Source organism: Myotis davidii, unplaced genomic scaffold (assembly GCF_000327345.1).
Source record: "Myotis davidii unplaced genomic scaffold, ASM32734v1 scaffold524, whole genome shotgun sequence".
In the NCBI taxonomy this organism is placed as follows: Eukaryota; Metazoa; Chordata; class Mammalia; order Chiroptera; family Vespertilionidae; genus Myotis; species Myotis davidii.
In genome coordinates, this window is record NW_006299263.1 from 2,546,651 (window position 1) to 2,570,056 (window position 23,406).

A 23,406-nucleotide genomic window follows, 5' to 3' on the forward strand; every position below is an offset into this window, starting at 1 on the left:
CAGCCTTATGAGGTAGATACTGTTATTTCCCCAATTTTACAGCTGAGGAAATGAGGCATGGAGCAGCTCATAACTTAATTACTATTGCACTGGGGTTTGGAAATTGAGTCCAGCAGTCTGACTTCAGTCTGACTCTTTGGTTACTAAGCTCTATCCACCCTATTTTACAGTTATAACTGATGCTGATTTTATTTTATTTTTTATTTTTGTAAAAGATATTTTTATTTCAGAGAGGAAGGGGGAGGGAGAGAGATAGAAACTTCAATGATGAGAGAGAATCATTGATTGGCTGCCTCTTGTACGTCCCTCCCTGGGGATGGAGCCCGCAACCTGACTGGGAATCGAACCGTGACCTCCTGGTTCATAGATCTACGCTCAACCACTGAAACATAGCAGCTGGGCACAGATGCTGATTTTAAATTATTTTAAAATGATTGTATAGTTGATAAACTAGATTTTGAGCCAAGGCTTTACTGACTACCAAAACCTGTTTGTTCTCTGATCCCCCAAAAGTATTTAAACTGTTTTATTAGGCTTTATTAAATGATGTCAAAGTTATCTCATTTTTCTTCTAGAGTAGACATGCACATTTTAAAATTCTGTTCATTCAGCAAATGCTAATTGAGTATATGTTATGTGTCAGGTACCTTATTAGATTCCAGAAACACGGAAATTAGCTTCAGTAAGCTAAAATTGTATCTAGTGATAAATATAATGTTAGACAAATATGCCCATCATTAGTAGGTCATATTTGTTTAATACCAATTTGGCAGTCAGAAAGTGTTTCAAATTGTGGTATGTTCCTTTTTCCTTTCTTTATTTCCTTTTTACCCCCTAGGCATTATCTACCCTGGACTCCATCACTCTGATGTACCCTTTCTTTTACCGGCCCATGTTTGAAGTGATAGAAGATGGCTGGCATTCTTTCCTTCCTGAGCAAGAATTTGAGCTCTACTCTTCAGCTGTGAGTAACTTTTGAGAAAACTATGGATAATAGTTGAGAAATAACACAACACCTTACTTTAATTCCTTTTGATGAGTGATAAGGTACATTTGACTTATTCATGCCTTTTCTCATAACACTGAACTCAGCATCACACCTTGTCCTGGTTTCTCCTTTTTAATTTCTTTAAAAATATGTTTTTATTGATTTTTTTAGAGAGAGAGGAAGGGAGACGGAAAGAGAAACACCTATGAGAGAGAACCATCGATCGGCTGCCTCCTGGATGCCCCTACTGGGGATAGAGCCTACATGTGCCCTGACCAGGAATAGAACTTTTTGGTGCATGGGACAACACTCAACCAACTGAGTAACACCAACCAGAGCTTTCTCCTTTTTTATTTTTTAAATATATTTTTATTGATTTCAGAGAGGAAGGGAGAGAAGAGAGAGATAGAAACATCAATGATGTGAGAGAATCATCGATTGGCTGCTTCTTTCTGTTGCTATACTTTAAGAGGATGAATGAGATGAAGTTGGCCCTGATAGTCATAGATATACCTAATATATTTAACTTGGAGAATAGAAGACGAAGGGAGAAACAACTGTCTCTCACACATTTGATGGGATGTCATGTAAGACAGGAACTTGTACTGAAATCATGGTAAAAACCAATAGAGGAAGTTGTAGAGCAACAAATGTTGCTAAATATGAGGAAGAACTTTCTAGGAACTGGGGATACATAGCATTGCAGAAAGCTGACTAAAGAATGGAGCTTGTTTTCTCTGGAAGTATCTAAGTATGATAGATATCCTTCTTTTAAACTTCTGAGATGGCGTCTTCATTGTATGAAAATTGATCTCTAAGATCCTTTAAATTTTTTCAGATTATTTTGTGACACTGAGATACTAGCTCTGAAATATGTGTTTTTCAGACCAGTGACTGGAGGTTAAGCTATGTTAATAAGGAATTTGCGGTCTGCCCCTCTTACCCGCCAATTGTCATAGTACCCAAATCCATTGATGATGAAGCTCTTCGGAAGGTGGCTACATTTCGACATGGAGGACGCTTCCCAGTACTCAGCTATTATCATAAAAAAAATGGAATGGTAAGTGTACAGTACTGCGGCTTAGTCTAGTGAAAGACTTGGTTTGAGGATTTCTTAGAAATGGTTCCCTTCTCTGTGTACCTGTCCATTGAAGTGGTTAGTCACTCCTGCTAGGACTTCCTTCATTTAAAATTCAGGAAATTGGGAGTAGAGTGTTTTCTGTGATCATTTTATGACTTTGAATTCTTTCTGTGATGCTGCTCAACCTTAGAAAACCCCAGCTAGGTTTATCCTCAGGACTCAATACAAGGGGAACTAATAATGTTCATGTGCTATTTAAATTAATGTTCTCAGGCAGAAAAGTAAATTTCTCTGATCAGAATGATGGTAAGATACTGGTAAATTGAGCAGAAGTTTTTATTTTCAAAAGGGAGAAGAGTGGCACCGGTCATAAGTCACAATAAGTAAACATGGGCATCAGGAATTGAATAGGCAAGTGCTTGCAGTGTATTTGTTTCCTAGATATTTTCTAAATCTGTTTCTGTCCTCTACTTTCTCTCAGTCCATGAACTGCTTCATTTTGAGACCAATAGTAAATTGGTGGATAAATTATTATCACCTATTTTTCTTTTCCCCTGGTATTAAGTCAAACATGGATATTTAGGATAAAAAGATTTCTAAAAATCTGCTATTTTTGCATCAGGCCATCCATTCTGATTGCTTAATAGTATATCTGTTTTTACTAGGGTTCATTACAAAGTATTTTAATAATTGATGTTAAATATATTGAGTATCCATTTACATGGTGAGTGCCATCTGAGAGTTAGCTATTGTCATCCTATGAATGACCTTTCTTGTCATGTTAAATTTCAGGGTAGTTAAGATAACAATGTGTACAATGGGTACAACTCTAAGCCATTCACCAGGAAGAGATCAGTGTAACAGTTAATTGATTTCTTGAGAAAAGTTTCAAAAGCAAACCTTCAAAATATATAGTTCATAATATTTGGAGACAAGTGGTTAAGTCCTGGAATACTGAAAAGGATGGAAGAGGGCCACTGGAGGATAAGTAATACCAAGCAGCTTTCAAGATAATGAAGATGATTCCCAAAACAAGAATAATGAGTAAACTTTTTTTATTTTGCCATTGGTGCCTTTTTCTTTATAATTCTTGCCAACCCTAAGTTTAGGTAGTTGAAGCAAAAGTTTACTGGTGCATAGGCCATTATTATTATTATCTTCATTACAGGGCTAGATCAACTGGATAATTACTCACTGACTAAATGTATTATAATAGCTCATCTTTAAAAGGAACTAAAATATTTTGTGAAAGTATTTTGAGATAGTGGGAAGAAAAATCATTTGAAAGTGCAAGGCTTATTTTTGTTTTACAGTTATTAACTTTGTCAATAAATAGAAATGTATCTTTATTTTAGGATCAGATCCATCCCACTTGTTTTTGAAGTACTCTTAATCTAGCTAATTTACTTCTGTTTTGAAAAACTTTAAATGCAGCTACTATTAAGTTTTTTGTGTTTGAGAGAGAAAAGGGGAGAAAGAGAGAGAAATAACATTGACTTCTTGTCTGCTTATTTATGCATTCATTGGTTGATTCTTGTGTGTGCCCTGACTAGGGATGGAACCTGTGACCTTGTTGTAGCAGGATGATGCTCTAACCAACTTAGCTACCCAGCTAGGGCTTTATTTTTTTTGTTTTTTTTTTTTAATATATTTTATTGATTTTTTACAGAGAGGAAGGGAGAGAGATAGAGAGTTAGAAACATCGATGAGAGAGAGACATCGACCAGCTGCCTCCCGCACATCTCCCACTGGGGATGTGCCCGCAACCCAGGCACATGCCCCCGACCGGAATCGAACCCGGGACCCTTCAGTCCGCAGGCCAACGCTCTATCCACTGAGCCAAACCGGTTTCGGCTTAAGTTTTAAATTTTATTGTGATTCTAGGTAATTATGCGAAGTGGTCAGCCACTGACTGGCACAAATGGGAGACGGTGCAAAGAAGATGAGAAGCTGATCAATGCTACCCTCAGAGCAGGAAAGCGTGGCTACATCATTGATACTCGATCTCTAAATGTAGCTCAGCAAGCTAGAGCCAAAGGAGGCGGCTTTGAGCAAGAAGCTCATTATCCCCAGTGGAGGCGGATTCATAAGTCCATTGAGAGGTAAAAGGTTCTGGAGACAGTGATGGGCTCTTATTTGAAGCTAATTAGAGTGGGTGAACCTTTAGCTGTTCAAAAATCACAAGTTTTCAAATGAATCTAAACATTAACTTAGAGTCCAAAATTGACTGGCTATCCTGTCGTCGTGTTTTGTAAGATGAACAGAAAACTTACCTTGGATGCTCACAGGTGAGTTTTAGTCAGCACTGTTTCTGCAAGTCAGCTCTGAAATTTCATCCCCACAAGGTCTGCTCCTCTGCTTATAGATCAGTGGTCACCAAACTTATCCAGATAGGCTATGGATAACTATATTTTCCTAGTCAAAGACTTTAGACATTTAATTTCCCCCATACTCACTTTTTTCACACCCTGTTTCCTCTACCTCTCTTGTTTATGCTTGCAGTTAGTGGTTTATAGTAGGTACTTTAGGTAGGTGGGTGGGAGTCGGAGCTGGCTTTGGGCACCCCTGCTGATAGTACCGGGTAGACCCTTTGGAGTAGGATTGCAGATGTCAGTGGTACTATCTCTGACCTGTCTCAAAATGCAGTGCTCTGGCTCTCTCCCCAGTCAGATAATTCAGCTCTTCTACTGGTGTTTAATCTATTCAGATGAGCATGAACAATTACCTTGACAGACATTTAAGCATCTTTGCAATCATGTTGAAATATTAGCTTTTCATTATTTAATCCTTAGGTTATTGTATAGCAGGGTAAATATTTTATAGTATTTTGAGCTACTTTGGCTCTTGGATTGATTGGAGGATGAGTTTTTGGTTTGGTTTCTTCATTGTTTTTGTTTTGTTTTTCTTTTCCTCATATTTGAAAGGTATCACATTCTTCAGGAGAGCTTAGTCAAACTTGTGGAAGCTTGTAATGACCAAACACATAACATGGACCGATGGCTTAGTAAATTGGAGTCTTCCAACTGGCTGACTCACATCAAAGAGATTCTGACAACTGCCTGTCTAGTGGCTCAGTGTATCGACAGGTAAAGTACATTTCAGTGCTCCAGAATGGGACATGCACTGCTAACTAGACTTTGCTTTTATCCAGACATATGTTTATATATTAACATATGCCTCGGAGATATTGTGGGTTTGGTTCCAGACCACTGCAATAAATCGAATACTATCTCAATAAAGCAAGTCACACGAATTTTTGGTGTCGCAGTGCATGTAAAAGTTATGTTTAACTATACTGTAGTCTTTTAAGTGTGTAATAGTATTCTTTAAAAAAAAAGTGTCTACCTTAATTAGAAAATACTTTATTCTAAAAAAATTAACCATCATCTGAGCCTTCAGTGAGTTATAATCTTTATGCTGGTAGAGGGTCTTACCTTCAATTTGTAAAAAATGCAATATCTGCAAAGTGCAATAAAGTGAAGCTCAATGAAGTTTGGTCTATTCTATATCTTATGTTCAGATCATTTTATAAATTACTATAAGATAGTCAATGGCATTCAGTTATCGATGATGTATGTGCATAGAGTTTGTCATTTAATTGATAATTAATGTTTGTTGAATGAATTGCGAACCATGTACATATATGTCTTTGATGACACAAGTTTTTTTAAGTACCAAAGACCTAATTTTTTTCTATACAGTCCTTAAATTATTAATCTACCCATTTTCCTTTTCTGAAACTGTGAGAAAGAAGTTTTTCTATGTCTTCTCAGAGGGCCAAACTTGCCTTCTTACAATGAAAGGAAGCATATGAGTTTGTTACACAGTAAAATAATCCTTTCTAATCTCAGATATCTTATTACAAACTACTCGATGTGTGCAGTTATATCAGGATCTCAAAGTTGAGAAAACCTGATGGTAGTGATGTGAAGTATATGAAGTGATTTTAGTTTATTCACTCAGTTGAAGGTTGCTAATCCTTGAGACTTGAGGCAGAAGACTTGAACAGAGGCAGAAGGATGGTATAAGTTGTGGCAGAAGCTTAGCATGCCCTTTTTAAGAAGGGGATTCCCACTGAAACAATAGGTAGGTATAAGTATTGCCACCACATAGTTGGATGGCACTTTTCTTTGAGAATCTAATTTGTTTTATTGATGCTTCCAAATTAGGGAATGATATATGTAATTTTTTATGGTTAGTGAGAAATTGATCATAGACTGGATTGCTTAAAATCACATGGTAAGTTAGTGACAAAACCAAGAATGGGCTTGCAGTCAGGATTCCCAGGCTGTCACTGTTCTTTTATTTTAGACGAAGCTCATTTACCTAATAAAATATGCAAAGTGAATAATACAGAATGATGAGGTGCTAATATTAAGGGTTTTGTTTCTTTTTAGCCTAAGTTTAGAAGATTTCCCCTTACATGATAAATACAGAGGCTCCTGTTTTCTTATGAAACACGAATTGTAATAGGCACTTATCACCATGTTGTCCAAGTTTTCAGCCATAATAATGAGATGATGCAGGTCTAGGTGCAGAACAATATTTGTTATCTCCACCTTCGTTTTGTTTGAGCTGCTGCCTTAAACAAACAAGAACCTCCACACTCCTAGGAAAGTTGAAGATTTTGGTTATTTTGCAATGTTTTGTATCCCTTTTCTGATATATATTAGCTTGTTACTTGTACCTACATAAAAATCTGCCCTTATATTTAATTACTAAAAATGTAAAAATTGACCTTAAGTTAAATAAATTCAGAATATACCACAGATAACAAGATATATATTCAGTATATATCGGAAGCCTTAAAATATTTGCTCATATCTTTTTCAGGCTACTCATTAGATGTAATGCTACAAATGAGTTGTTAGCTTAGCCATAAGTGAACATCAGGGAGCTTATTTTCAAATTAAGAACTCAATTCAGCAAAAGTAAAAAAGCTAAGTGCATTATCTGCAGTGTAACAAAAATTGGCAGTAACCTTAATATCCAATCATAGGATTAAATAAATTATAGTTGTTCACTTAATACAATATTTAATAACCATTAATACAATACTTCTAAAGATGGCATAGATGCATGGGAAAATGTTTATAATAAAAGTGGAAATAATAATAAATTACTTTTCCTTGCAGCTATACAAAGTATATATGTACATGGGAAGACAATTAATAATAATCAAACATGAAACTTTTATGAGAAAGTGGTGAATTTCTTTTCTTTTTTTGCCTAAAATTTTCTTCACTGTCATTTCAATATAAGACATGGAAGAAGGAGAGGGGAGATGTAGATAATTTAGTTTTTGATGCTTCGTCCCACAATCTTTAGAATATTGAGGTCCCAGAGACGACCTAAGTGTTGTGGTATCATTGCCACTTCCTTTCTAAATTGTTTGACAGTTTTATTTTTTTAAATGTTTTATTATTCTTTCTTCCTGTTTCATGTTTCTCAAAGTATAGTTCAAGACTTGTTTCCCATTATAATTGATGAAGGCGTCCTTACAGTCAGCTAGCTGATAGTGAGGAGGCAGAATCAAGGTCAGAGAGATACAGAAAAATAATTTTAAGTATGTTTCTAGGTTCAATGAGAAAAGCCTTTAATCAACTATTAAAGCAGAAGAGGTAAGTGCCTACTGTGTGTGTTAAGGACTGCTTTTGTTTTTGTAAAGATAGAAAACTTTTAGCTAAAAAAAATTCTGTAAAATTTGTTATAGCTTGAAAAGGTTCTTGCCGTGTGAAATTTGGGACTTATACTATAGTTTTACTTTTTTCCCCAGGAAGCTCTCTTCAATGTGCCTTATTTAGACTCTAACCCTATGGGACAGTGCGGAATACATAATAAGACTTTGTACTCAGTAAATGTTTATTATTAGCAGACTTGATTGACCATGTTGGGAGTATCCCATTTGTACTCTGAATTTTTCTATCAGGGAAGGAGCATCCATATTGATTCATGGAACAGAAGGCACTGATTCCACACTTCAGGTGACCTCCCTGGCCCAGATCATCTTGGAACCAAGAAGCAGGACCATCCGTGGTTTTGAGGCCCTGATAGAAAGAGAGTGGCTGCAGGTGAGAAAAGCTGTTTTGTGTGCAGTGGAACAGCTGATAATTGATGTCGTGATCCTGGTTTGTAGGAGCGGATATAATGTATGACATTTTGATGGTTAGGGCCATTTTCTTTGTGTCTTGTTTCCTGAACTAGACCAAAACAAAGTGACTTCTTTGAGGTTCAGGGACCTTGCCCAGTTCATTTGTTTATCCTTAGTACAAAGCACTGCTGTCACATAAGGCTGTGGATGAAAACTGAAATAAAGGCCTCATAAACAAGCGGAAATACTCCAAGGCAGAGGTTAATTCGTGAATGTACATACACTGTGTAACATAGTAAACAATTGTAACTAAAAATATATGTTTAAATATATCTTGGAATGGAAGTATCTCTGGAGAAAATAATTTCTGGCCTTTCTAGTTACAATTTGGATTTATTATGCGTTAATGCTGTTACATGTACTCTGTCTACCCTGCCTGACAACTGACTATCTCTGTTTAACTCAGACCATCTTAAATATTTGGTAGAAATCTATTGGACTACATTCCTTATGTTACAGAGCAAATAAACAAATGAGTATGATATACTTATATATTGGCATTTTAATGAGCATAAAATCCCATTAGCTACTGGAAAATGGTCATGGCATTATCTTAGTCACGAATAAGGACCCAAAGATAAGAAATTCCTAGAAGGGTGTGATTTGGGATAAGGGTGGTACTCAGGTTCTGGGTGGGCCAGAGCCAGTGATTCTTAAATTTCCTTTGGTCAGTAGATACCAGACTCTTCTAGTTCTTTTGGGGAAAAGAGGGACATTAAGGAGGGCTTTATCTCTAATATAAAGATATTCATAAAAATCTCTTCATCACAGTAACTAACTTTTTTTCCATATGTAACTAACGACAATATCAGGAGTGACTTATAGAGTCTGTCTACAGAGCCCCATATTTATCTCCATTTAGTGGTGTGGCTTATGTAGTTTACAATAGTCTGCAATGCTTTGGATAGATAGAAGGTGTTAACTGCCCTTTGTTTTGTACCTGAAAAGCTTCTGTTCTTTGACTATGTTCCAAATTACACAGACAAAAAATTTGTAAGTTTATCATTACTGAAGTTCATTATTCCATTTGGCATTCCAAGGACAGTTTGGGTACTTATGGTTAAGTAGTTGGAAATTGTTTTAAACCAAGAAATCATTAATCTAAATAGCAGTCACCAAAACTATATGATGTTCCATTTAATAGGAGTTGCATTGCACCTGTGTGAAATAATTTTAATAGAATGTGGACTCTCACTAGGGTCTGACTGTCTTTTCCCTCTTTCCTTATCATTTCCCTCTTTTCTCATAGGCTGGTCACCCGTTCCAACAGCGCTGTGCACAGTCGGCCTATTGTAGTAGTAAGCAGAAATGGGAGTCACCTGTATTTCTTCTCTTCTTGGATTGTGTGTGGCAGATACTTCGTCAGTTCCCTTGTTCTTTTGAATTTAATGAGAATTTCCTCATCATGCTCTTTGAGCATGCTTATGCCTCACAATTTGGAACGTTTCTGGGCAACAATGAAAGTGAAAGGTGGGTACATTGCTCACATGGGGGCCATTTCATTTTATGTTGTTTTGGCCACTCCCTAAAAGAGTTGTTTCTGCATTAATGTTATTTATAAAATGGTAGAGATTACAGTTAGTATAAATTATGCAAAGTGTATGTATTCTTATTATGAGCCTATCCTACGACTTTGTTTCATTAGATTAAAATTAGTCCATATACTGATTAAAAAGCTTTGAATAAATTGGGTAACTATTTTAAACTATAATTTCTTTACATAGAATTATAGTATTTTACATCTGCAAGAAGCCTTAACATATAACTGCACCCTCCATCTGGTTTTATAGATTTAGGAAGGTAATGTGCAGATTAGTTAAATGACTTGTCCAGGGACACATAGCCAGCTGGTCAGCAAAAGTCAGGCTAGAGTACAGGTCTTCCTATTCCTGCTCTAGCCTTTCTCTGTTAAACCAGTGGATGTAATTTTAACTCGGCATTTAAATAATGTGTTTGACTATGGATTCTTTTTGGTGTTGTACCTATTAATATCTCTCAGACATACATTCAGTATAGGGTTCACAAATAGATATTATCTCACATTCTGATTCCCCTTTAATAGAGGAGGATTCTGAAGCTGTGTGGGGTGGGCTTAGCCTGAAAAAGTTCAGTGATTGGCTAGTCATGGGTTTGGGGGTCAGGGGGGTAGAGGGAGCAGTGGTGCAGTGGTTCCTTATCCTCATCATGCCTGGTTCCTGGGGACGTAATAGTATGGGACTTGCTGTCCTAGCAATTAAATGCTAGTATTACATGGGGTCTGTGACTGTGTGGATTATTACTAGCATAATTTCTAAAATGTGCCCATTTATTTTTCATCCCTAGTAATTTATTCCACGATATAGAGCATTACAGAATTTCAGGATTATTGTGAAGACTGTTCATTGTAAATGAATAGAGATTAAATCTATATTTATATCAAGATGCATACTTATTTTTAATCTATTTAGATGTTTTGAGTTAAAATACAATTCCAGATACAATGTTGTGTATGACATGACCAGATTCTGGTTTTTTCCTTCTTCTGGTTTTGTTGTTATTGAGAACTACAGTGCGGAATTTTCTGACAGAGATTTTTATTTTACAACATTTTATTCTGCTACTAAAAATCTTGCATTCCACCTTCTAATATACAGAAAAGAAATTGTCCTATTAGGAGAAGCATTTGATAGTTGTTATAAATTAACTGCTTTAATGGCAATTTTTTTTCTTGATCAGATGTAAGTTGAAGCTACAGCAGAAAACGATGTCTCTGTGGTCTTGGGTCAATCGGCCCAGTGAGCTGAGTAAACTCACCAATCCTCTCTTCGAAGCCAACAGCCTTGTCATCTGGCCTTCGGTGGCTCCACAGAGTCTTCAGCTCTGGGAGGGTAAGCCGTGCGTCCTTTGCAAACTTTCTGTCATTAGTCAGGGATGAGCTGTAAGCTGCCTGTGAGGACATGCGGTTGTTGGTATTTGAAGATGGTAAGGTGGACCTCACTCTCAGTCCTGTGTGTATTTTTTTCTCAGTATTTTTTGAAGAGCCTTCATACTGTTTTCCATAACGGTTGCACCTCTTCAAAATCCCTCCAACAGTGCACAGGGGTTTTAATTTTTTCACATCCTTGCCAAGAGTTGTTACTTTCCTTTTGGGTTCCACACCCCACACCCTCACGCTCCTGTAGAATCCATCCTAATGGAAATGAGGGAAAGTAACTTCTTGTATAAGAAAAGTTGGTAGACAGTTAGGACAGGATAAAATGTAAGCTCCTAGGAGATGGTTTCCGTTTCCTTTATTAAGCAGTCATTAGGGTAGGCTCTTCTGTTAAATGCTACTGAAGGGGGAATGAGCTAGCTGTTCTAGTTAGAGTTTACACTGTACACATACCAGTGCCATCCATCAATGCATTGCTCATGTGGAACAATAATCCGTGCTTAATTTTCAAATCTATTCTAAAGGAGGTGTTTCACCTACATTAATTTTTCAGACTCCTAAAGCTTGTCTTCTTAAATACCAAAGCCTGTTTTTTTTAAAATAGCCAAAATTTATCTAAAATATATTAGCCATTCATTAAAGAAAGACTGAAGTATACCATTTAATTTATTTTTAATCATTTTTTGAAGGTTATCTTTATTCATCTTTGTAGTAAAACAACATTAGGCATATACACAAGGATGGCAGCTGTTTGGTAAATTGAAGTGAATTTCCATATATGTTAGTTGTTCTTCCGTGTTCTGATATGCTCTCAAGGACAATTCATGTGTGGAGAGCGTTTTGCTCTCTGTATGTGTCAAAGGATCTCAGATTGCTTGGCTCTCTCAGCTTGAGATCAAGTCTGTTTCTGTTACTTCTCTGGACGTCCGCTCTCACATCTTGGTTGTTCTTAGCACATCTTCAAGAGCTGCCTTCTTCCTCCTCAGTTTGTGCTTTTAATCTTACCTGTCGGGGTGTCTCCTTGTCAGAATTGTGGGGAAATGGCCTCAGAAAGTCTCGGGGTTCTCTAAGTGCTTTGGGAACTTGAGGCTGCTCAGAGCTTCTCTTTGCTTACTCTCCTGATTGTTGTAGGTGGTCACTGGTGCAGGATAAGTGATCTCTCCAATGGGAGATTTCAGCTGTGCTTCTTGTTTAAGACGTCTGGGACAGTTTACCTAAAGCCACTGTCATGCTTAATAACTGAAATGAGAGACTAGCTTACTTGGGAGAAAAGCCAAATTTGGGAGTTGGATGACCTAAACTAGTTTTTACCAAACCTTCTTTATTCAGTTTGTATAATGAGACTGCTTTTATTATCTCTCTCTCTGCTGTTTACATTTACATCATAGTTAACCATTAATATTAAGTAATTCTTGTATTGAAGAACAGGATTTTAAAAATAGGCTCATATATGTGGAAAAATCAACGCAGGTCAGTCAATCTTTAAACTATGTTTCTACCTTTCTGATAGAGAGTAGCGTTTGGACATAGATATAGAAAGACTCTTGCCTGGCCAGTATGGCTCAGTGGTTGAGCATCAACCCATGAACCAGGAGATCACAGATCAATTTCTGATCGGGGCACATGCCCGGGTTGTGGGCTCAATCCCCAGTAGGTGCATGCGGGAGGCAGTTAATCAGTGATTCTCTCTCATCACTGATCTTGTATCCCTCTCTCCCTCTCCCTTCCTGAAAATAATAAAGACATTTTTTTAAAAAAGGAAGACTCTTTAGGGCCCGTGGCAATTTGGAGTTTCATTTATGGAGTACAGTTTAATGAACCATAAAACATTTGTAAACCTGCCACCCACTGACATGTTGCCAACTTGGAAAGTTTTTGTTCATCCTTACTTTGATATATTTAAGCCATTAATTTGAGATGATATAGTTAACATAGGTCTATGTAGAGGAGAGAAAATGTCTCCTTTAGTCAACAATAAAATGATAATTTTTATTTGGGGAAAGAATCAATTGCCTGCATAATTGAAAGACTGCCTGTTTAGTATCAGAGAGAAAGAGAGAGAGATAGAGAGAGAGAGATGAAATAGGTTTTTAATAACAAATTTGTGTGGTTCTGCTTTTACTGTAACTTACGTTTCCAGCAAAAGTGATTTCACACATGTAGAAGGTCTCACAGGTCTGAATAAAGTTCTGTAATTGTGGGGGGAAAGATTTCCGTTATGAAAATGGAAAGTTTATGCCATTGTAAATTATCAGCTTATTTTCCTGAATATATTCTCTAATATAGAGAACAGTACTTTGATCTATTTCATAATTTTGTGTGTGGGGGGGTGAAGAATTGAGCATGTACATAGAAATAGTGATTTCTTTTTTTTTTTACTATAGAGTATAATAAAACATAGATGTGAACTGTGAAAAAAAGAAAAAATTAATACATGGAATTATATATTATCCACACCTTTAGTGTTAATCCATTGTATGTATCTTTCTCCCTCCTGTTTTCCTTTCCTGGACTCAATAGGTATTTTCCTGCGTTGGAACAGATCCTCCAAGTACTTGGATGAAGCATATGAAGAAATGGTTAACATCATTGAATATAATAAGGAATTACAAGCAAAAGTAAATCTCCTTAGGAGGCAGTTGGCGGAACTGGAGACTAAGGATGGGATGCAGGAGAGTCCCTGAAAGGTGTCCCCACTCCTGTGTAAGAAGCTTCCCACACCCGTATCCCACCTCCCTCTCCTTTTGATCTTCAGCTCACTTTTACATAGTAGCCTTGAACTTAAGGCTTTAGATGTGAGAACCCTCTAATCTAATGGATTTCTCAATACTTTATGAATGCAGTTTACTATAATTACACATGTTTCATGTGGCCTCTTAGGCCTTTTTACTTTGGGAGCAGGAAGGAGGTGCTAGTTATTTTATTTTATTCTATGTGAACCAGGTGACCTATGTAATACCATTAGTGTTATGCACCATTTCATCATAAGCTTTCTGCGTCTACTTTCCAAACAGTGCTTCAGACCAGTCAAGGTTATGACTAATCTCTTTAGGGGATATGTTAATTTAAAAAAAAAGATCAGACGCTTAAACACTTTGAAAATATAAATATTTTTCAAAACTGAAATGGCAGATAAACCAAGAATGTTACGTTTAACATGCCATTTCCAATACCTTTGCCATTCTCTTTAAAATAGTTTTGGAATAACAAAGATGAACTCAGTCTCACTCTGGTTTGTCAGGAGAGGAAATTCTGAATATTTATTCAAGGTAAATTATTTTACAAGGGCAACAGGTATAGTCCTCTGCTATTTACCTTAAGAAGTAAATTTAACAGTAGACAGTAAAAGTATGTGCAATATAGAAATAAAGTAGGAATTTGTTACTGATATGGTATTGTTACTGTTGAATTGGTTTTTTAGGTTTTTATCATACATATTAAATATGTATCAGATGCTGGATGTAACATTGAACCATCATTTGTAATAGATGTTAATTTGTTATAATTAAGCTACAAATATGGTTTCCTTAAACCAGAGATACACTGCCCTTGTCTGACATTCTCATTGCACTGGTTTATGTATATATGTGTATGTTTTATTTGTTTTGTTTTATTTTTAAGTATTCTAAGTGTTTACGAATACTAAAATTACAACTTTCATGGTGGTGTGAGCCTTTGAAAATGTATCTGGGCTCTGCTGATTTGTCCATTATATGTTAGGCAAATGTAATTTAAGTGGAGGTGAAAGATTATGAACATGATGCAGCTATGTTTTAAACTTCAGATTGAAATGTTTCAATGTTGGCTCTCCAATGATCCCCTAAACTTATGCTGTGCTCGTTCATTCCCGAAACTCAAAGTTTGAAATTCAGTGCTTTCCATGTACGTTTCTGTTTTGTGGAATTGCCCATCTTAACAAATACTGTCAATTTCCGTTATTCTTTAAAAAGATAGTTGAAAAATAATCATTAATACCATTTCTACACCATCTACATAGAACCATTTCAGTGTAAAACATACCAAGTCTGAACCCTGCTTTAGAGCTATGTATTGAGCTAAAAATACAGTTTTTTATAAATGGATTCTATCAGAATTTCTGGCCACATTCAGAAGCTTTAGAAAGTGACAAATTTGTTGTATCCCCAGTTGCCCATGTTTTATCTTTTTTCTGTCTCCTCAGACTTGCAGCAAAAGGCTGGACAACAATTCATAGTCAGAACTCTCTTTTGGTAAATGTGCCTGCCTTCTCCTATCAACTCCGTTTTGTTCTCGACTTATTTTCTTGGCTATAGTTGTGACTCTCAGGCATTAAAGCCCTCACCAAAAGGCTAAGGCAAGGAACAAAGGAGGTGTACTATCCTGTTATATATACCTCTGTGTTGTGTGAAATGTCTATCTTTTATAAAAGAGGAAACACCCTAGCTTTTTTATGGCCCCTCAAAATTGCTTGCTGCTTTATTCAGGCAGTTGACTTTTTTGTTTTCTCCTAATTTTATCCCAAGACTACATATGAAGAAGGTGCCCCTTCTCTGTTAATGGACCCATAGGAAAACCTAGACATTTCTCTTTTTTTAGTAATTTTTTAAAAAGTGGCCCCCCACTAGTGTTATTGATTGGCCATAGGGCTTCTATGGGTTTTAACTTTTAGATGGAGTTTTTATTAGGTTTGGTCATGGAGAAATTGTATGCCATTAATTTATACCCACCTTCCTGATGCACATTTTATGTGTGAGCCAGAGTACAATAGCATAGTGTTTTAATTTCGTTTTATTTCTTTTATTGAGACAGAAGTCTTAAGCTGTTTGGACAAGTTTGCATTTTAGTATTAATTTATAATTAGAGACTAGAGACCCGGTGCATGGGTTAGTGCACAGATGGGGTCCCTTGGCTGGCCTGCGGGGATTGGGCCAAAACTGGCTCTCCAATATCCCCGAAGGGGTCCCGGATTGTGAGAGGGCAGTTCTCGAGTGATGCGCCCCAGAATCAGTCTCCCTCCTTTCTGGTTCCAGGTGTGTCACCCAAGAACTGCAATTGCCAAGTCACCACAGCTCAGCAGCTCCTGTGTTGAGCGTCTGCCCCCTAGTGGTAATTGCAGTCATAGCTACTGGTCGGACAGTTTAACGTTAAGACCGTCGCTTAGGCTTTTGTATATATATACTGTCCAAATCACAGTTCTGATTATAGCTTGTAAAAACAAACTTTGGTGTAAAGGAGTGCACTTTCAAAGGAGTCATCTAATTATGTGAATATTAAGGTTTTCCCAAACTCAAGAATTCTGTCAAAAACAAGTGCATTAAAAATATAGCAAAGAGGGTTGTTAGTAATACTATTAAGTTACCCATCCGTTGGGTAAGAAGAATACCATAAAATAGATATACTTTTGAGAAGATACTTGTAAAACATTACGTTTGGACAATTGTCTTTGACAAATGTGGCTTTAAAATCTTTAATGAAGAGAATGATGGCAGAAATAGTGAGCAAGCAAATTGGCCCATACGAGTCAATAAAAATCAAATGAGATCAATGAGTTCTTATATATTAGGCATCTTCCGTATTCATTTGTAGTGAAGGCTGCTGGTTTACATTTTTGGGATGCAAAAAGTACTCCCCACAAAGATCTTAAAAATATAAAGGATTGCTATCATTCCTGTCAGCATACAAAGATCTTTATATTTAAATTAATTATTTTTTTAAATCAGAAAAGCATGGTTGATAATATAAAAATGCTGAAAGTTTCACTGATTAGACTTTTTGGCAATTGGTCAAAATTTTTCATTTTGATTTTATTTAATGGGAAGAAAACAAGCAGAAATTAAAATCTAACAGGTTTAAACAACTTATAAATGTGTTTAATTTCTAAGAAAAATTAAGCCATTGAAACAAGATTTTAAAGTGATTTTTAGGGAAGTTTTGGAAGACAGTAAACAGTCATTTCAGATCCCATTGCGGAATTTAAAAAACTTTTCTTTGACTCTGAACGCTGATTTAAGAGGTGATGTGTCATTGCTTTTCATTGTAAAGGATGAAATTTAGTGAGATTATAGCCTTTGATTCAGTTAGTATTTATATGAAATAAAAAATCAATATCATGGAAAAGATTTAATCAGTGATTGTCTCCTGAAGTGAAAACTAGGGACATTTTGCTGCATTTTAAAAATCTGCTTAAAGATGTGTCTTGTAGTTATTCTGGTTTCAGGATTAGCTATTTTAATTGTCAGTATTAACTGGGTTATCAGGTTCACTTATTGTAAGATCTTAACCTGAGACAAAAGTTTTGGTATTTATCCATATCCAGATTTAATGGGTGAAAAGTGTATGAGGGTATTATGAGCATTCTTTATCAGAGAGTTTTTCTTGGACCAAACTGAGCAATTTTTTAATAGTTGATCCCCTGTTTTGGCAGCTATGAAATTTACCAGAAAATGAAATCATTCAGTACATCTGATCCGGGTTTATGTTATACCTCAAGGCAATATAGATGAGTTATTTATTATTCCTTAGCATGTCAGGTCTTCCCTCCCTTCCCAGAGCTGATATCCTAAGTTATTACCAAATAGTGTTTTTATGTTAATTCACCACCCTAACTGAAAAAATTAAGACTGATTTCACCATTATTATTTATTCTCAGATGATATGAAATGCTAATTTTCTGACAATATCAGTTTTCTAAATTTTGTTTTAATGAATAAAACTGCTTTTACCTTCACTCAGTCTTTATAATGTAGTGCCCATAGCATCAGCTTCCTTTAAACCAACAGCCCAAAAGAGACCCTCTGAAACTCTATGATTAGGTTGTAGAAAATCTGGACTTCTTATCTATATTCCCTCCACGAAACCCAAGGTCCTATTTTTGAATGACACTGTGGAACTCTAGCTTGTGCTTAATTTAAAGATAGTGGGGCTCACTGTAGACACTACTTTGTCCTGAAAAATAATTCCTGATGAGAGCTGACTGACTTTTAGAGTCATCCTGGTTGATCATCTGTGAGTATATAGATTAACTACATTTGTGGTTTGTAATAAAAACAAGTTGTACAACACTGCCTGTGTCTGTCTGTCTGCCCAAAACATTTATTTCACTTTTAAAATGCACATATATCTTTGGAGAGGTAGATTATTCTTCACAAACACTCAAAGTTCTGTTGTTTAGGATCCTTATAGCTCTATCACCTTCTACACTAAAAATGTTGTACTTGCACAACTTAGTTATTAAAAAAGAATATGTATTTCTTCAATAGCGGGTATTTGAATGTACTCTTGATATATTTGAATGTGACTCTTGGAATTAACTGCACTATTATTCATGTCTCATACAATAAAATTGCACTGTATGGCAAATGTGTCTGTAACGTATGCTTTGCTAAACCTCAGAGTGCTGTAATGTACAGGTTTCTGTATTATGAACCTGTCTATATAGTCTTTGGGAAAAATACTGAACTTTAATAAGTCTGTGTAACACTTTAATATTATTTAGAATGTTCCCTAAGTGATAAGTTCACTATGTCCTACAACTGGAATCATTCATTTTGAGTTGGCTGCTTTGTCAAGCTTGGTTTACTGAACCCAGAAACAGTCTTGTCAAACGTGGTACTGTTATCTTAGTATGTAAGATATGTGTGTGGTGGTCTGCCTCAGAGGAGTGTTGCACAGATGCTACTGTTTAAATTTCTATAGACAATGGGAATAAAATTTGAATATATTCAAAAACTGGTAAATTAAATCTGTAGGCTGACTTTAATTTTTTCAAATATTTGGGAAGGTTGTGGCAGTTTTCAATTAAAATTGCTATTTAAAAAATTCAGATCCATCAAAGAAAGTTGCAAAGTAATACAGTGGTCTCCCATATACTGTTCACCTAAGTTGAATAACTTACATTTTTTCACCTTTGAGTTAACGTGTGTATGTGTATATGTGTGTGTATGTTATTTTGCTGAAACATTTGAGGGCAAGCTGCAGACTTGATGATCTTTCCACCTAAGAACTTCACAGGTATTAGGAGTATGTATTTATATACTGTTTACTCGGTATGCATTTTTATGAATAAATAATTGAGAGTAAAGGAAAGCTACTCAAAGTAGGTTGTCAACTATGAAATGTAGAATGATAAATTAGAAAGTCACTATTTGGCAATCATCACAGTAATAATTGACCTAGGCAGTCACCATCAGTGGATGTTAAAACTAGTAGGATAAAGCTTGTGAGGAAAAGAATCTAGTCTCAAAGTATTTTTCCATAAAATACTTATTAATTACAAAGGGGAAAGAATATCTTTATGTGAAGGAACCTTGTAGATACCACCTTGTCCAAGCACAATTAGCACCACTAGTAATGGGACAAATCAATATCATGTGCCTTCTGATATGATTCACTGAGAACACAGCATCACATTTTTGCGAAGACAAAAATAAAAAGCCCAATCTGAATCTAATTATGAAGACAGATCAGGCAAACTTAAATTGAGGGACATTCTATAAAATACCTTGTCTGTATTCTTTAAAGAACTTAGGAAACTTATAGAAGGAAAACCTTTTTATAAATTTGAAATTATTTCAAACATTTTTTTTAAAGTGAAAAAATGTTTCTGTCACAAAGTGAACAGAAAACAGGTGGCATCATACAAAACTATAAAATTAAAAGGAGAAAATATTTCAGCTGATAAAAATTATCCCCCAATAAATGAAACATAAAAAAAAAACAAAAAACCCACCGCCCTAGCTGGTTTGGCTCAATGGAAAGAGCATCCTGCAGACTGAAGGGTCTCAGGTTCAATTACAGTCAAGGGCACATGCCCAGGTTGCGGGCTCAATCCCCAGTAGGGGGTCATGCAAGGGACAGCTGATCAATGATTCTCATCATTGATTCTATATCTTCTCCCTCTCTCGGAAATCAATAAAAATATTAAAGAAAAAAAAACTAACACATTCCAAAGGAATATTTGCCTTTCAACAAAACTTCCAGTCCTAGCTGGCCTGCGGACCAAAGGGTCTCGGGTTCGAATCCAATCAAGGGCATGTACCTCAGTTGCAGGCTCCTCCCCGGCCCAGAACCTGGTCAGGGCATGTGCAGGAGGCAAGCAATCAATGTGTTTCACCACATTAATATTTCTCTCTGTCTTTCCCTCTCTCTTCCACCCTCTCTAAAAAAAAAATCGATGGAAAAATATCCTTAGGTGAGGATTAAAAAAAACCACAACTTCCAGACATGATATGAAAAAACACCTCAAATGAGAAATTACAAAACTCAGAACAGAAACAGGCTCAAAACAAAACAGGAAGATACTTGGGAAATGAACTCAGAAAAGAATTTGAAGAGTACAGACAAAACAAAGTCATCTTTTAAAAAAAAAATTTCTTTATTGGTTAAGGAATTACAAATGTGTCCTCATCCCCCCATTAACCCCCACAAAGTCATCTTAATGATGAATTCTAAGGTACTCAAGGAAAGCTAGATTCAAATGAAAAATTATTAAACAAAAGTATGAAAGTCCAAGAGTGAAAATAAGCACAAAAGTCAGAGAGAAAGTGGTCAACATAGAGGACACACAAATAGGAGCCAATCTTCTCTCTATATAAAAGCCTAATATACAAATTGTCCCCTTGGGAGTTTGCCCAGGAGATTGGGAGTTCGATTGCTCACTATGATGTGCACTGACCACCAGGGAATGGCGCGGAGGGAAGGAAGGCCCCAGCCAGCAGCCAGAAGGCCCAAATCAGCCCTGATCACCGGCCAAGCCTAGGGACTCTACCTGTGCATGAATTTCATGCACCGGGCCTCTAGTGTGTGAATAATTGGAATCCCTGAAGAAGAAAAGGGAAATATGAACAGTTAAACATATAATCCAAGAAAAGTTTCCAGAAATAAAAGGTCTGAGTGGAATTGGATACAGATTAGTCAATTGCAAGACATATCTTGGACTTTAAATATGAAGAAAAAAAATCCCAAAGCATCCTCTGGGCAAAAAGAGTCACTTAAAGTTGAGGTTGGGCCTGGCCAGAGTGGCTCAATTGTTGAGCGTCATCCAGTGTACCGAACGGTTGCCAGTTGGATTCCTGATCAGGGCACATACCTGGGCTGCAGGCTGGATTCCTGTTTGGGATGCATGGGGGAAGGCCACCGTCTCTCTCTCGCTCTCACTCTCTCTCTCTCCAGGCCCTCTCTTCCTCTCTCTAGGCCTCTCTCCATTCCTCTCTCTAAGCATGTCCTCGGGTGAGGATAAAAAAAAAAGTGAGGTTGCTATTAAGATTCTCAACAACAACATATAAAGAAAGACAATAAAGAGAACAGTATTTTTGAGAAATACAAAGAAAAACTGTTAGCCAAGGAATTTATATTCAGCCAATCTGTACTTTAAGAATCAAAGCTGTTGCCCTAACTGGTTTGGCTCAGTGGATAGAGCAGCCGTGGGCAAACTACGGCTCGTGGGCCAGATCCGGCCGGTCTGAAATGAATAAAACTGAAAAAAAAACGACTGTACCTTTTTATGTAATGATGTTTACTTTGAATTTATATTAGTTTACACAAACACTCCATCCATGCTTTTGTTCCAGCCCTCCGGTCCAGTTTAAGAACCCATTGTGGCCCTCGAGTCATCTCATTGATGTTTCTAACTCTCTATCCCTCTCCCTTCCTCTCTGTAAAAAATCAATAAAATATATTAAAATAAAAATAAATAATCAAAGCTGTTGTGAAAGTTTTTAAGCATACAAGAACTGGGTAATGGTACAGTTAAGAGTGCTTCCTGTGCTCGCTTCGGCAGCAAATATACTAAAATTGGAAAGATACAGAGAAGATTAGCATGGCCCCTGCACAAGGATGACATGCAAATTCGTGAAGCATTCCATATTAAAAAATAATAAAAAAGAGTGCTTCCTGAGACATCTGTGAAAGGATGAGTTTCATCCAATTTGGAGATGACTGGAAAAACTATAGCTTAGGGCCTAAAATATATTGTAACTACAGATCCAAGACTAAGACAAAGTTGAGACAATGCATTTTTTAATAAGAGAAAAGAGGGAGAAAATAGAATAAGTTTATTGACTGTCACTTAATAAAAGTCAGATATCATTTAAGTAAAACAAATTATAGAACATTGAGTTAGGACAAAGGTGCCTATAGCAACCTTCAAATACAGTATTATAAAGTTATCTCCAGAAAAAATTCAAATCATTTTATATCCAAGACAATAAAAACTCCAAAGGAATAGTAGAAAGAAGTATAGTAGCCCTAGCCGGTTTGGATCAGTGGATAGAGCGTTGGTCTGTGGACTGAAGGGTCCCGGGTTCAATTTTGGTCAGGGGCACATGCCTGGGTTGCCGGCTCAATCCCCAGTAGGGGGAGTGCAGGAGGCAGCGGATCAAATCTCTCATCATTGATGCTCCTATCTCCCTCTCTTTCCTCTTTCCTCTCTGAAGTAAATAAAAATATATTTTTTAAAATGTACTTCAAAATATTAACGAACCAGTGGTCATTTTGCTTATTTCCATGTTTTGGTAAAGTAGTTCTTCATAAATAGACATATAAATAAATGGAAAAAAGGAAAATAACTGAGAACTCCCATAAACACAGACATAAAACCAATGGAACAGATTAGGGAGCCCAGAAATAAACCCCCAAGTACCAGTATATGGTTACAGCCTGGGGCATGGGGTGAAGGGGTAGAAGAGAAAAAAAGAGGACATATGTAATATTTTCAACAATAAAGATTTAATTAAAAAATAAATTTTTTTAAAACCCACAAAACTATCTCTGGTTGCACCTGTCTTTATATGTGAATGTATATCTACTTGCAGAGGATATTATTAGAATTGGTTTGTAAAGAGTTCTGTTTAATTGGCTTAAAGGACTTAAGTGATTATATTAAAAATGCTCAAATAATAGAAACTAACCTAAATGCTTTTCAGGATGACATCAGCTATGTCAGCTATTAAAGTATTTTCTTTAATATAAGAAAATACTTTATATTAAAGATGGTTTGAGTTTTGGTTGGTTAAATAGGTGTGGATTTAGAATTATAAACATTAAGTATAACACTTTTATTCTACCTGGGTTTTTTAGTCAAAGAAGCTCATGTTATCTCTGTTGCAAAATTTGTGATGCCGAGTAGCAGAGATAATGCTCTGGTCTGGAGGATGGGAATTTTTAACCTTGTTTTATACATACAATCCAAAGAGGAGACATGAACCCATTAAGTGGGTTACATGAAATCCATTGGTGATACATTAGGGAGGCGGGAGGAAGAAAAGGGAGGAGGGAAGCTCTGGGATTGTATACAAAGT

The 23,406-nt window shown here is 36.3% G+C and overlaps 1 protein-coding gene across 1 annotated transcript in view; it reads left to right on the forward strand.

Annotated features, from left to right (window-relative positions):
* The window catches only part of MTMR9 (myotubularin related protein 9), a 27,892-nt gene extending 12,435 nt beyond the window's left edge, over positions 1 to 15,457 (forward strand). The window contains exons 3-10 of the mRNA XM_006774777.2: positions 839 to 964; positions 1,875 to 2,048; positions 3,954 to 4,171; positions 4,994 to 5,155; positions 7,999 to 8,140; positions 9,470 to 9,690; positions 10,936 to 11,087; positions 13,652 to 15,457. Coding sequence (XP_006774840.1) covers positions 839 to 964; positions 1,875 to 2,048; positions 3,954 to 4,171; positions 4,994 to 5,155; positions 7,999 to 8,140; positions 9,470 to 9,690; positions 10,936 to 11,087; positions 13,652 to 13,815 — 1,359 coding nt within the window. The 3' untranslated portion in view covers positions 13,816 to 15,457. The remainder of the gene's footprint in view (positions 1 to 838; positions 965 to 1,874; positions 2,049 to 3,953; positions 4,172 to 4,993; positions 5,156 to 7,998; positions 8,141 to 9,469; positions 9,691 to 10,935; positions 11,088 to 13,651) is intronic.
* The last annotated feature ends 7,949 nt before the right edge of the window (positions 15,458 to 23,406 follow it).